The sequence below is a fragment of the Phalacrocorax aristotelis genome, chromosome 13 (genome assembly GCF_949628215.1).
Source record: "Phalacrocorax aristotelis chromosome 13, bGulAri2.1, whole genome shotgun sequence".
Taxonomy (NCBI): Eukaryota; Metazoa; Chordata; class Aves; order Suliformes; family Phalacrocoracidae; genus Phalacrocorax; species Phalacrocorax aristotelis.
Window position 1 is genome coordinate 16,432,094 of NC_134288.1, and position 15,635 is coordinate 16,447,728.

The window sequence follows — 15,635 nt, forward strand, 5'->3', positions numbered from 1 at the left end:
ACGCCGCAGCTCTGGCCAGGGCGTGAATGTGCGTTTGAGGAGCGCAGCAACGGGCCTGCCATGAGACCGTCCCCCTGTGCTTTCTACCTGCGTGAGGAACTCAATCCGTAGCACCTGTCACCTGAAGCACTGGGGATAAAACGATGTCTTTACGTGGTTGCATCTGTTCAACCTCTCTCACTTGCAAATCTGGACAAAACTCAGCCAACGCCTAAATGTACCTGGTGGTGTTCCACCTCCCAGAGGTGACGCCGGGGCTGGGGGCTGCCGGAGGTGTGGGAAACACCCTCAAGTGGCGTCAGAGCCTGTTCAAACCGTGCCATCCGCGTGGTGCAGGTCACTGGCTCGTCCAGCAGGTCCTCTTGCAGCACTCCTGCCCTGCTGCAGGTGGAGAGAGCCATGGGTTCTTATCAGGTAGGATCTGAACGAGCACAGGTACTTAGGGTCGCCGAAACAAACCGTGCTTGTCGGCGGGAAGGGACGTGGCAGGACTTCCTTGATAAAACCAGGCTCCTATTTTCTGATACACTTTATTGTTTAGTCGCCATTCTGGCAACAGAGGGATTATTGCTCTGGCTGCTGAAGGAGATTGACTTTTAATTTTACATTTATATGGTTTTCTACCAGGCTTCTCTTCTGCCTGCAGAAGGTGATCCCAAGGTACTCTGATAACATCCACGGTTATGTCACACAGGTCAACCACCCAGGTGCTTAAGAAAAGGTGGCTTATCCTCTTAGGAATCGACTGGGACTCAGAAATTAAGCTTAATTCTCCTTCAGTCCATCCTGAGTCTCAGAGATGCACGTCAGTTATTTTCCACATGCCTCAGTTCTGACACGTTCTGCTCACAGAGCACAAGCACAGGCCGATAGCAAGTAGGCGTTTAGATCCATAGCAGTGTCGTTACCGCTGTTGACACAAGGGTAGCCGTTGTGAGGAGAGGAGTAATTTACTCTGGAGAAGGCAGTGCACATCTCGAAGACCGCCTGCTGGCTTGCTCAGTACAGCCGTCCCTTCTCATTTGTGACAAATCGTTTGCAATTGCAAAGGTCACAAATGTCAGCGCTGCGGTTAAAATGGGAGAGGGTTTGCTAGCGTTATAGAAGCTATTGGGAGAATACAGAAAGATGCAAAATATTGGTTTAAAGCCCTGCGATTCAATGAGAGATGCAGAAATACCGCAGCTCTTTTCTCTAAGCCACACCTCCGTGGATGTGAAATCCTGTGCTTCCAACTCACTCGTGCCTCATTAACCAATATCAGATAGCCATCTTCTTATTTACGGGGTGGGATACATCAGACCCAGTGCAGATGTCTTGACAGAAATGGCTACACCTGAGCTAGTCACCCCAGGTTTCCTTTAAAGGCACTGCCTAGAGGTGAGCAGGTCTGAGAGCCCCTTAGGACTGATATCAGATGGTGTGAGCCCTGAAAGTCCCTGCTTTCTCCATAGAATATAAACAGATGCAAACCTAGGTAAGGTAAACCTTTTCAAAATGTCTGTTCTGAGATATTTTGTGGAGGTAAGGGTGTGAAATGGTATTTTTTAATCAGCATTACCAATGGTAAACGGAGGCTGCAGCCTTTGTGCTCAGCCAGGAAGTTGACCGGCAGCATGGTTGGTCTCTGCAAATAAAACATCCTATTTCTGGATTACTGAAGATGCTCCCAAGGAGAATATGTCTTTCTGGAATGACAAAAATGATTATTTCCAAATTGTCTGCCGTGTCTGTGCTTACCTACTTCCCCACATAAATAAGATTTTACATAATAAATAGCATTTGGAATCAAGAACAACTATTTTATGTTGCCCACCTTAATTTTCCTTCATTATTCATGAAAAGGGAGCAAGTCTATTGCTTGTCCCCTCTCTCCTCCATTTAAGGATGTGCTGATCCACCCTCATTGCCGCAGACAACCCTTTCGGGAAGCTTTCAGCAGCAGCAATCCTAAATGACCAAAGGCAGGGATAAGAGGTCAGCAGTGCTCTAGAGAGAAACCCTTGCCATCATTACGTATACGTTTCACCGACGGCAAGAGGGAGCTTTGTATAGGCAAAGACCTCCAGGTTGTTACCCTGTTATTCATATTCTGGTTTAAAAAAAAAAAAAAAAAAAAAGAGACAGATGGGATACTAAAAGTTGGCTAAGCCAGGGGTTTTTCCTTTTTTTCTGGGTTTTGGGGTTTTTTTTCAGGGAAAAGAAGGTAACAAGGCGGTTGCTGTTGTAGCATAAACCTTTTTTTTCTTCCTAAAGGCATTTAAAGACTTACTGAAATAGAAATGCAAACTAGATCTTATCACAATACATCTTCATAGGCTCCGGACTGGGTTTCTCTCCTGCAATGTTGAGACAGACCACACTGCTTCCTCCCCTCCATTTCTGCAACCTCCGAGACAGATAAAGAGTCACGAGCATAAACACGCAAGAGGCTGAGCAGCAGCGTGTTCCAGAAAGAGAATTTTTCCCACTATTTGTGACAAGTAATGAATCATGGGGCGGTTTAGTTTTCTGTCATGCTGCTGCTACATATTGATTTTCTGTGGGTTTATAGGGAAATCAGAGAGTGAAATAGGTCCTGGCAATAACACCATACATAGGATCAAGCTGATGCTGTTGTGCTTCAAGTAACAAATCTACAAGGTGCAGAAAACCACAAATCCGCCTGATCTATCTTTAGAACGAAAGTCACATCCTTTCATTGTTTTCATTGAACTTATGCAATGAAAAATGACATTTAAATTTGGGCACTTTGAAATACTAGAGTTTATACTTTTTGCTTTGCTGCTAAGCTCCGTGGTTTGTACGGTACTCAGGAGAATACCGGCTTGACCCCTCTAACATGCTTTTTAATTAAACAGGTAGACACCATCCCTTTAGTTTCTTTTACGTTACTAATTGTAACTAAGGCTTAATCTAATTGTCACAAATCTTGTAATTTTTCTTCACTGAGCCAGTCTTGTCAAAGCGGTTTTTCTCATTTTTAAATCTAGGTAGAAACAGGGGGTCGTACCTTAAAGAAAACCCCATTTTTTCAGGGTCAAGGTTTGTTCTGAATGACCTGCCAGTGCTGCAGCCTCAGGGTCTGCTCTGCTTCTCCTGCCTGGGAAGAGCCAGCACCAGGAAGGGCCGTTACTTAGACGTATAGAGAGAGAAGGCACAAACTGGAAAGCTAAAATTGAAAAAAAAAAAAAAAAAAAAAAAAATGCTGATGATAAAATACAGAAATATATCTATAAAGCTGAGTGGGTTTTAATTATTTACGGGATATGCACTTAGTATGATCGTTAAATAGAAAGGAAGTCCCACTAGATCCTACGAGACAGATTTGTCTCCAAAAAGCAAACAAAAGCTCTTTCCTAGAGAACTCCGGTGGCCGATAGCGCTGCCTCGCCTACTGGCTGATAAGCCCTCTGGTCCACGGCGGCCCCGTTCACATTTCTCAGGCCTTAATGGGAAAATCGACTTGCAAGAGGCAGTCGCTTCACAGAGAAAAGAGCTAGCAAAAATCTGCCCGGGAGATGTGGGTGTTTCAAAAACATTGGTAGAGTTTCTGAAATGTCTGGCTTTGTTTCAGTGTTGTAAAGAGTATCCTTAAATCAAACCTTGCTTTTTTTTTTTTTTTATTCACGTGTGTTTTCATATTGAATTAATGCCTCAAACAAGAACCCCGTTGGAAGTCCTATAACCCTTTGTTATTTTAGTCAGTGAAGGGTGATGGAGGGACAATCAGTTCAGAAGAGGTAACTGGCCCAAGCCCCCGTCACCAAGTAAGTGCCTGGATTTTTTCATCTTCTGGTGGTGGGTTGTTGCCACCTATTTACGACTCGAGCTTTTGAAATGTAAAAATCACTGAAAGAAAAGTGCTACGTGGCCACTGAGCTTTGTATCTTTACATATCTCTTTATTTTACCTACGCATGCTACTAAACAAGATTTTAAAGGGTCACTATCAGATGAAAAATTGCCTTTTTCCAGGTGTGTTCCTTTTCTTAAAATAATTAGCGTTTTTATGATCAATTTTATTCCTCTCTCTCTTGCTCTTGCTTTACTTTCTGCACGTACCTTGGCTTAGGCAGTGAAACTAAATCCACCCAGTTAGAATGATTTTTACTTTGTTGATTTATTTGTCTGCTGAGGAAAGGATCATTTGAGTGGAAACTCCACAGAAGAGAAATTAAAGTGAGAACAAAAACTGTTCGCTGCAGTTTAACAAAAGCCATGAAAATACTTTTTCCTATTCTGTTTTTGTTCCTTTCATTCTATGTTCATAAAAACTAAACCAAAACTTTGGATGTGACCTTGACATTAGATTCTTTACGGCTTTAAAAATGGTTCAGAAAAATCACAGTTTCATTAGAAATACAAATACTGTTACCTTTTCTGAGAGTCAAACCCTCGTCTGTTGCAAAGTCACGATATCCAGAATAAATTGTGTTTAATAATGAGAAATAAAACACAGGTTCTGTGTATAGACATAGAGTTTCCTCTAACCTGGGAGCAAACCTGAAGGTGTGTTGAAAACTGACCTTTCAGAACTTCCTTTTTTTCATTAGTAGTAAAATTATTTTCTCACTCTTCCTATTTTCATGTAGTCTTATGATACCAATGTTAGTTTTCATGAATTATTTCTCTAAAAGCATACCAAATATAGAAGGTGTGGTCTAGTGACATTTGCTCTTTATTTCATACAGCAGCTTTGTGAAATGAACAAGAGCAAGAGTTACGGTCCTCGATCTACATTTTATTATTTTATTATTTTAATTAGTAGCCAGTTTCCTTCCATTTTTTTAGATCAACATTAGTCTCCCTCCTGCTCCCCCTTGCACTGGTAAAGCACAGCTTTATTACCCAGAAGAGCTCAAGGAAGGCTGTATCTTCTGTTGACTTTTTCCTTTTTTAGAACTTGTGTGAAATGATATCCTTAAATTATGCCACCGCAGCTCCGGGACGCTGTGATTCTTCTTTGCTTTTCACCACGGCCATTCTGTGCGCTGCAGAAAGGCATTGCGACACTGACCCAAAACCCGTGGAAATTTAGGGGTCTGCCTTTTGCTCTTAAAAAGAAGCCTTGGATTAAGGTCTCCTGTAACGTGACGGGGGAAAATTCTACACTGTTAATCTTTATTTATTCTTTTTTTTTCAGTGGCACTGTTAATGTTGAGAGGGTAAAAGCAATCTGTCAGGTGCAGATCACCCTCTAGAATAAGGAACATTAACATGTTTCATTATTCATAGGCTTCACTTTGTATTTCCTGAGCTGCTCCCATCAATATAAAATATGCCAATTTCCTGCCTTTCAAGGTTAATATGAAACACCTCAAAGAGATTATCTGATTGGAATTCTTTTTTTTCTTATTTTGCCTGGAAAATGCATTATGAATTTTTTTTTTTTTTAAAAAGTGTTTTGTTTGACTAACATCAAAGGCCCAAACCTGCTCGCAGAAATAGTCCCGTTGCATCCAGTTCGGATTTGGCTGCCACAGCGTAGCTCTGAGGCACCTACACCATCAAACGCGTGTGGTGAGGAAGGCTCGACTCTAGTTTTACACCCGCAGAATAAACCCGCAGATTTCACAGAGCGTTAATAAGGTTAGAAGTTGTTCTGGCACCTCTGAACTCGGCCGTATCCAGCCTCATAGCTGCTTTTTGGGCGCCGTGGTTATTTTTGAATTGAATGTGCACGTTTGCGATTGTACCGAAGAGAAACATTGCAAAAGCGAGCTAAGGCGAGTAAGAGTAAGAAGGATCTCGTCAAATTAACCAAGGGGTTCGGCAACGGGGAGCTTCCCGTCTGGTAGTTAAAATGAGTCAGAAAGAAAGAGACAGATTTAAATTTGGGTTCATCGAGGTCAGTTCATCCTCGTGCCCGGAGAGCTCCTGCGTCGCTCGGGCGCTCGGAGGAGCATCCAGGCGGGGCTCTCTCCTCAGGCGAGGCGATCGGGATGCAGGTAGTGGCTGGTGTCTGTGCAGCCCCGGCCGATGCTTCTCCTCTACTCTGAGGCTATTGAATTTGCTTCAATAAAGTACTGAGGCTCAGACGGTGCCTGCGTGCGCTGTACGGGGTTACGGAGCACCTGCACCTCCGCATTCATGCGCTGCCCTCACGGATCGCCTGCGCAGCCAGAGCAAAGGCGACCTTCATGAGCCTCTTTTTGAAGCCTGAAAGCAGACAAATCCAGATGTAAGCAAATACATGCCCACGTATGTCTGCCCTTCGGAAAAGGAAATGGTTAAATACAAGCACGTATTTTGCTGAGGACTTAAGCTATCTGGTCAAGACTAAATGTATTAAATGGTTGCAGGTTCTATAATTTAAATATGGGGTTTTTTTTAGATTAGGTGGGGAAGAAAGGTGAATCAAGTGAAGAAGGTCAGTGGTAGTATTGTTTCCCCAAAATTAGAGTGGCTTGAGGGTTGTTTTTTTTTTAAATAGATATGAGAGGGGTATTTGCATTCTGCTTCCCTAGAGTTTCTGCTTTCAGGTTTTCCTCTGAAATAATGATGTCTAAAAATGTATTTGTTTTTAATGAAAGCTAAGCTTGTCACGTAAGTGTATAACCCTAGGCCTTTAAAAGAACACCGAATATTTCAACATTAATGGTAAAATCCCCAAAGTTGGAAAAATTACTGGCATTAAGCTCTGGGCTGTGCCCTGAGGGCAGATGTAAGACTTCCAGCTTTTCAACGTGGCAGATTCGTGTGCTATTTTAATTGTTATGTTAATAAATAAGGCGACATGATTTTTTTTTTTGCATAAGAAGAAAGAAAATTCCATTTGCAAACAGATCCCCCAGCAAAAACGTATCCAGTCGTTTGCTTCTCTGCAAACTGTGACAGTTTCATTGTCTTGTCCTTTGTTTGCCAGATCTGATTTGTCTCCTGTGAACTTCAAACATACCCCATACTTCCCTGAGCTTCAGGATCTTTTCCTTTACTATAAATAGGTGCTCTGTCATTGTGTTTGTCTTTGGAATATTTGCTACCTCTTCTTTTGCACTTGTAAGTGAGATTTTCTATGATGCTGTGGCCTTCCATAGCCAAGCCCTGTGTTGTTAATTTTTTGGTGGAGTGTTGCTATTTTGGTTTTATCCTTTGCTTTATAGTGTCTTTTACTTCTTTTCTCTCCCAAATCTTTCCCTTGCAATTTTGGGGTGCTTTCACAGCCTGGGATGCGAAAGCTTGGGGAATCTCTGTTGGCAGTGCGTGCTTGTGACTCTCTGCATCTCTCCATGCATGTTTTCTGCCTCCTAAAACAGCTTCAGCATAGACATATACATAAATAAAGCAAGTCTATGCAGGGATGGTTTGATCTTGCAGTCTTTACTCATGTAAGTAATTCTATCCGCTCCCTGGGAGTCCTTCCCTAAGTCAAGGCTGCAGGAGCCTGTCCCAGCCTCTGTAAATGGAAACCTGTCGGACAGCAGGATTTCTCCCTGCCAGGTGGCCTTTTTTTTTTTTTTAATATATTTGTGGATCGCCTTCCAAATGTTTACATTTCACACTAAAAATAACCATTGTTTGAAACTGCTTCAGACGTTAAACTCCACAGAGAGGCCAGTTGCCCCAGCTGAAAGTGAACCTGTGGGCCAAAAGAGCAAAGAGAGCTCAAAAGACAAGAAGCCTGCAGCGGAGCTGAGCAAGCAGAAAGGCAGCAAACAGGAGACCAGGGAGCAGCCAGACGCCAGGGAGCAGCAAGCGGCCGAGACCGACTCCATCCAGAACGGAGGAGACGCTTCGAAGGAACCCTCCTTCAAGAAGACAGAGAAGAGGCAGTCACTTGGAGGGTTTTTTAAGGGCCTTGTACGTTAACTTAATCTTATCTTAGTCCTTTTTCAGCTGATTTAAGCACCCAGCCTGCAAGCTGTTAACCACGTGAGATTTGTGCTCCTCGGGCGGAGCGGCTTGCAGGACTAAGGCCAAGCAAGAGCAGGTTTTCAAGCAAAGGCAAGAAAACTTGGGCCTCGGGGTACTGATTCACAGGCAGGTACGGTTTGCTACGGGAGAGCCATAATTGTTCCCACGCCGCTGTTTTAGAGGTTCGTGCCTCGGCTACGGGGGTGACTCAGCCGTTCCTGTAGCAGGTACTGAACCACCTACAAATTACGGTGTGTTTATTATTAAGGAAGAGTGGTGGTGGTGCTGGTTTACCAGAGTAACCTGCCTGCCGTGATGGTGGTTCCGCTGCTGCTTCAGAGCAGCTGGGACATCCCTGCAAGGCGGGAAATCCCTGTGAGGAAAAAATCAAGGTAGACCACTGGGTGGGTGGGAACCAGCAGAGTGGTCACAAGATAAGAGCTTCATGTTAGCAATCGGTTATAGATTAGTTAAAGCACACAAAAAAATACATGTGGTATTTTTTCTTCCTGCTTTTTTTGTTAGATCTTACCCTAGATTTGCTATTCCCCATCACTGAAACCTGACATTTAGAAATGAAAGAATTCAGCATACTAAAAATCAGAGTTTCTATAAGGCTTCATGTCACTGATGCAACTAGTGGTTCCTCAGAGCATTAAATAGATGGAATTTTTTCCCCCTTGTCCATATTCAGGCGCCAATGTAGACACAAAAGCACAGGTGAGACCTGGGACTGCCTCTCAAGCCTCAGCAAGAGGGCAGATTTCCTTTGCTTTCTATAAATAAATCAGAAGGATGCAGTTGGCTCCCCTTTCCTCACCTTGCCACGACAGCGATGAATCCACAGAGCTATGGGGTCATTTTTAGCATCTTTCGGAAACCTTGTGTGCAAACTGAGCTTCATCACAAATTTCAAGTGATGCAAAGAACCTGAACAGGTTTGACTGTTACCTGCAGTGATCTCTAGTGAATCTGGCTCCCCTGAGAGACATACAGCTTTTTTTCCTTCCTCCCTACTTTACTTGTAAGGCTGTCAGGAAAAAAAAAGAGCTAGGCAGTCTCCAGGTCTGAAAGAAGAGAAGTCACGCAATGTAGTTTGAAATGGTAAGGCAGCTTTGAAAATTGGTACTGTTAGGACGCCGAGTTATAAACTTAGGCTGCCATGCAGCCCAGTATGACTCATTGAGAGGCAGATGTTTTTCCACGTCATAAGAAGTGTTTAATTTGCACGCATTTCACAGAATTACTATGTATCCTACAGAGGGCGATTTGCATTACCAGAATAATTACATATTAGAAGGAGAATTAAGAACAGAAGAAAACTAACTTTCTGCAATATTGATTAGCCACTTCTGCTTTCTGTTTCACCCCATTGGGCTGGGGTAAAATCCTGGTCCACCATGAATCAGTGGGATTTTCCCGTAGGTTCGGTGGAGCAAGGAAGTCCTGGAGCTCACCCAAAGTAACTACAGGCTTGCATTGTCTTCCACTCATCCTGGCTCGCAGTGAAGTCAAGAGGAGAAATCTTTGTGCTTAGCACAATGTGAAAAAGCCAGGGTGGTGTTTTATATGTCTCTGTGAACGATGCCAGCTGATGGAAGTTACCAAACACATGCGCGCTCACCTGCGTTTTGCCTTCCTCGCCCCCTTTGCCTCCAAATTCCGTACGAAATTTCCCTTGTGCACAGCATCGGCGCACGTGCGTAACATCTGACCCGCGCTCACAAGCGTGGTGTGTGGGTGTCGCATCCTGCTCTGGGCACCGGCAGCCTCCCCCAGCAGGGAAATCAGGAGTGCTGTTACTTAAACCACTTAGATGATGGGAACAGATCTCTCATGTCAACTAGAGGGGAGGAAGACAGCCACATTTTTCTGGCGTAGGTTATCTAGAAATGGAGCACGTGTTAACTACTTCTGTTTTTTCTGGAGAAAACTGAGATTTGTTTTTCTGGACTGGAGATTTGTTGAAATCAAGCACTGACAGCCCCCCTTTGCCAAAGTTCTCTCTGTAGCCACTGTATGAGAAAGGTTTCGTCTGTTGACAACTGCACTTCATTTTGTGTGGTGTCATTCACCCAAGCTGTATCCAAAAATCTTTCAGAGAGTTTAACAATAAATACAAATTTAGAATTATTCCAGAAAGGGAGATATGAGGAAGCGCAAGCTAGTGAGGAAATGTGCTTTCAAGTGCAAGTTCATGAAAGACGCTGAGGGAGGCAGGAAAGGTGTCTCTGATTCAAAGGGCAAGAAAAACACTTTTGATCAAAAGAGGAGATGGTGAAGAAGTAGAAAGACCATTTGGGGAAAAAAAATGCAGACTAAAGGTAGAGGAAGTAGAGATGTTCTGTGAGATACTTTCGCTTGCTCGAGTAGTATGCCAGACAGTTGGGCTGAATAGTCCCTTATCTTCTGTTGCAATCATAGAGGTCAATAGTATTCCTACAGCTTCCCTCTCCCATTAACAAAAAAGAAGGCACTTTAAAAAAAAAAAAAGTTTTTGATAACAGTATAGCTGATTTTGTCATTTTATTGTAAACTGGGGTGGAAAAACCAAACGCACAGCAATAAGGTCTGTGTATGGAAAATACATCACAGAAAATGACTACCTCTTCTTGAATATCCCCAAGGGTGCCCACGCCTAAGCAACTAATCCTGCAGTGCTTCTCAGAAGTAATCCACACATCTCCTAGGTGATCATACTAAGTCCAGGAAGGTGTAATCATTGATCTAAAAGTATTAGATCACACACAAACCAATGCCAGAATTTCCCTTTCAAGATACCAGCTCGAACAACAGGTGACAACTCAGCAGAACTATTACGCTTTATGCTGATAAAATGGAAGCAGGAGATATTTAAGAGGGGAGCCAGCAGGCCTTACTTGCTCGTTAATCTGTGCCTACCGAGCTCCTCCTAAATTCTGGTGAGCTATTTCAATAGCAGCTCTTAACACCACTCTCTCCTGAATCCATCGATCCCTCTGGGAAAGGGCACAGAGTAAGAGGATGTCATAGCGCAGGAATGCAGCTGATGAGAACACTTTAGGTCAAGCATCTGCTCCCAGTTGGGCTAACAAATACTGAAACTTTTGATAGAAATGGAGCCATTTATGCAAGCAAGTAGCGTTAACGGCCCAGCTGCGGGGTTTTAGCACAGACGATAAGGTCCAGTGGCTGTTCCTATGGTAAAAGAGATTAATTTATAAGCTATATAAAATGCAAAGGTATTTAGCGAGTCTTAGCAAGATTAGATTAGAAAGAAAAAAAAAAAAACCCAGAAGATTAATGACATTGTTTCCTGAGCTGGAATAACTCATACTGAAGTTGTCAGAAGCTGAGAGTGCTTAGCATGCGGAAACTATTCCGACCTACTCTGATCGGAGTATCTGGTATACTGGCACAAGCGCCTCCTGAGCACAAGCTGGGAAAGAAAAATACATACTGCAATACCATGACATTCGTGTGTGTGCGATTCAAAGCGCTCTGCCCAAAATAAGACGTTCCAGCTTAGCTGCCACAAATGCAGGCAGCTTCCACTGCACCGAAAGGTGCTATGCAAAGTAACTGAGAGCGCGACGTGAGCTGGCGGCCCCTGCGCCTCTGAATCGGAGAGCGGAGCTGGAATTTGCCCTTTGAAAGGACAGGAACAAAGTTCTTTATTTCAGACTGGGCTTGGAAATTCCAGTTTAACAAGAATCATCAGCCAGTCTCCCTCAAAGCTTCCTGCTTTAATCGGCAGCCACCTTGAAAATGGGTGCAGCAGGGAGACTGTAGTGTAAGCAAATAACACGGCACTTCTGCAAATGTGCTAAATGAGTCAAAACGGGCATTATCTCAAATGAGCTCCCTCTCCTCTACTCCTCCCTCCACCCATTTATAGGAAGAATAGCAAATAGTATCACCTTGTTTCCTAGACCAGTCTAGGAATGGCTTAATGCCCTCACGTATCAGAGAGGAACAGCTACAGCTGACAGGCTCCGTTACTCTTGCAATTTGGGAAATCTTTTAACTGAGGTGTAGGTTTTTAGGGTTGCTAGATAAATACGGTATGACTTGCTCGTTTGGTATTGTTTGATGGATATTAGGACCTATTACCTTTTTTTTTTTTTATGTCTTCCATTTGCTGCTACGTATAAGTGGCCAAAAAATTTGATTTGGTTCTAGAGCATCTTCCAAGCCCAACATCAACGTAAGCAGAAGCAAACCCATTGCAACCAGTTGAGCTGCACAAGATTACGGTTAAAGATAGGGGATTCTTTCAGTCCATTGTGATTTTTGGCTACTCTTTTTTATGCTTAAATTTTCAAAGGTGAAAAGTTAAAAGAATATGAGTGAGGTGGAGTCTAATCAGTATAAAAACCCCACTGTTTTTACTTCCCTGAAAGGGATGAGGAAGTTGAGCTTTTTCGCTCTCCCGGTCTGACACAGAATAGTCCTACAGTGGCCTGAAGTGGTGAGTCAGGTTTCCACTGTGAAACGTACTGTGTGAAAGGACAATTTGTGTATGATTCTGCACGGTTCCTACTGCAGGGAAAGAACACAGCAGCCACCTTTAGCTTCGTCATGCTGTTCTTTCTGTTTGGCGTGCAATGAGGTTGGCATCTGGCTGCACACGGGATTGGCATCCTGGCCATGCTGACAGTGACCTCTGAAACAGGGACTGTGGGTCCATTTTGCTGTTATGTTCTGAAGTTTCGATGGCTCTGGGCCAGCAAAATCAGGTCAAGGCATCTTAAGCTTAAGCTAAGTTTTTATCAATTACCAGTCAAAAATTTAGCTGGTATAGCTGGATCATGCATTTCCTTCATCTAGGCTGGATTAGTGCCTTGAACTGGTTCCAAAGCCAGAATTATATTTGTAGTGTAAAAAGCCTTTATCACTCTAACATTGTCAAATACCTGTCATGCATAAAAGTATTTAATGGCCTTTAACTTAGAGCAGACCATGGCTGGCTATAATACGCTATTAATCATGCTTGAAGGACTCTCAGTGTGGTTTCAGTGAACCGTTTAGGCCAGAGAGATTTTAGAGAAAGTTACACCAAAAACACCATTACGCAGTAACGTGTCTCTGGTATCTTAGCCCAGCTTCTAAAGACAACAGCTTTCCATGCTGACTGGGAAAATGATATTAAAATAACCAACGCATTTAGGCAGAGGTGCGAGCCGTAGCTTTTTGGGGTTGTCGTGGTGCAAATGGTGCTCATTTACTTATGCATATTAAATAAAGGGCAAATCAAGAAAAGCAGCAAAGCGAAATGAGTGGAAAACTATCTGCTAGCAAAACTCTGACACATAATCCCAGACTTACCTGTTCTGAAATATTTGAAATTTTTTCTAAATTTCTGTATCTTTTTTTTTTTCCTCTAGGGCTCCAAAAGGATGTCTGATGCAGAAGTGCAAACAGATCCCGTGTCTATCCTACCTGCTGGGAAATCCAAGTAATAAACACACGTGGCTGCTGAAGGATCAGCAGCTCTCTGTAAGCTCCCTTGCAGTAGAGATGACTCATTATTTTCCTTTACATGGCTGTCATCAAATGCCTGAGGCTAAAGCAAACGTCGGTGTATCATGTAAGGTATATCATTTACGGGGTTTGTTCGTTAGATGTTAGACAGCAACTCTAAAGATCACCAAGCAACGTGTAGTATTTTTAAAGAACGGTCATGTGGATGATTTTAAGTCTATAGAGGGTAGAGTATGTAAGGTAAGAAAGTGGCAGTGAATTCAATAAACGGCAGAAAAAAATGCATGTGACAAAGGAATGCAGCTGGTGCAGCAAGGCGTGAGCAACAAATCCTCAGCTTTAGAGAGCTTTAAAGCAGCCAGGAAAAAAAAAAAAAAACCAACCTCCTTTGATAAATGTTATACTTAAATGTAAAAACAACCAAGTCACCTTTTGTGGTTTTTCAATAGAGCTGAAATTAGCCAGAAGTCTGCAGTACAATAGAATCAGTGGTTATAAAGTTATGCTTCATATTGGTTATTAATGTAAATTAAAATGCTAAAATGCAAAGGCTTTACGTGATTGAGACAACTTCTCTCTCGTCTTGGTGAGGTGGGATAACAAATTAAAAACTATTTAAGGTTCTAATAGGAACACAAGGGGGCACCCGCGTCCCCAGCGTAGTCCTAACTCCGAGGCTGTACCTACAATCCTGTTATTAATGTTTTGTAGATGATAGGAAACTTAGTGGTTTCATCAGCTACTTGTTTATATCCACACTTGTAATTAATCCTAATAAAAACCAAAATCAAGGCTGTCCAGGCACCTCCCTGCTTCACAAGACTCTTGTAACAACTGTAATTAATAAATTTTACAGAAAATTAAGATTTCTGTGGTTTATTCGACCCTGGGCTAACCTGGACGGGGAACCGTGGGCCTGACATTTTAATCCACGCTAGCATCTGAGTGATACCATACTGTATATTTTGACATTGTTATGATAAAATAAACGAATATTTATCCTGTAAAAAAAAATAATTTACTGCTTTAATGGTAAAACTAAGTTTGTTATTTACGTCCCTGTTTTCTGGTGATTGATGGGATATTAAGGCATAAATCAACACACAAAAACCCTGCCTGCGGAGTGAATAGCTGTCATTCTTTCTTTATTTGAGTAACGATTATAACTGGAAATGAAGTGAGGATTCTGTAAAACCTGCTGAATTACATTTCTAACTAGTCATAGAAGAGTGAGGTAAAGGAGCCACGTTTCTCCATACGAGCCATTGCAGGTAGGTGGTATTTTTGCACTGGCCTCTGCAAACCTGTGGACTTGTGGCGGGCGACCAAAACTTGCCGCTGGTTCTATGCACAGAGAGCACAGACAAAAGCTCCTTTAGTTATAACAGTACTTTCTGTTCTCCTCCCAGCACAATGGGCCTTTGATGCCACATAAAGTGATATCAATCACGAGCGACTGCCTACAGATTTCAGACCCGATTCGTAACGATCTACTTCTAGGTCTGTGTAGGAGCGGTGACTTCTGTGCATCCCCATTTATGGTAGCCTGAGAGAAGAATTGGGCTTGTTATAGCCAGCTTTGCTCCACAAATAAGTCTTAGGCTTTGTCTACACTGCAAGAGTATACAGCTTTAATTAAATCTATGCATATAGAGCTGCATACAGAGAGACGCCCACCGCGGTTACATGCTGGTATGAAAGTGCCAGATGTCAGCGTAGTGAGTGTTATCAGACAGGAGGAATGAGCCATCATGCTCTTTGCTGACTTCACACTGCTGTAATTGCCTCTGTGTTAGAATAGCATTTAAGCAATTTTCAAATAAAAATGTGCCCTGGCTAATTAATTACATTATAGACCATATATATTATTATTACGGCCAATGTAGATATTAATTTTGTATTATGGATAGGTCAGGCCTTCTGTGGAAGAGAACAGCTCTTCCCTAGTCCGTGCTTTAGGAGCAGGTCTGTGTTGACTGAATTCTGTATTCCCGAGGCAATTAGGACTGCTGACCCCGTGATCTGACCATATCACTTGGCAACGGGGCTAATTTCAGGAATCAGGAAATCCTCTTGGCAGAAAAACAAGAAAAACAGTAAATTTGGCCATGGATACCCCTTATGCCACCGAGCTATTATTCCAGATGAAATAACGGCTGGTGTTGGCACTGCCTCCTGTGTAGAAACTCCCCGTTTTGTTTGATTCCTCTCTGATAACAGGAACAACACAAGTTTTGAAGAAGCGAGTCAGCCTTCTCAAAAAGCAGCAACACACGGAGCCCCAAGAGGAAGAAAAGTCCTAGGAGATGCATCCAC

At 42.8% G+C, this 15,635-nt stretch overlaps 1 protein-coding gene across 11 annotated transcripts in view; it reads left to right on the forward strand.

Moving 5' to 3' along the window:
* BCAS1 (brain enriched myelin associated protein 1) overlaps positions 1 to 14,183 on the forward strand; it is a 56,285-nt gene extending 42,102 nt beyond the window's left edge. For 7 of the 11 annotated variants that reach the window (XM_075108685.1, XM_075108681.1, XM_075108686.1 and 4 more), the window contains 3 exons: positions 3,705 to 3,770; positions 7,536 to 7,802; positions 13,223 to 14,183. In XM_075108685.1, coding sequence (XP_074964786.1) covers positions 3,705 to 3,770; positions 7,536 to 7,802; positions 13,223 to 13,297 — 408 coding nt within the window. In that variant the 3' untranslated portion in view covers positions 13,298 to 14,183. The remainder of the gene's footprint in view (positions 1 to 3,704; positions 3,771 to 7,535; positions 7,803 to 13,222) is intronic. The other 4 variants (XM_075108688.1, XM_075108682.1, XM_075108687.1 and 1 more) reach the window with 1 other exon arrangement.
* The last annotated feature ends 1,452 nt before the right edge of the window (positions 14,184 to 15,635 follow it).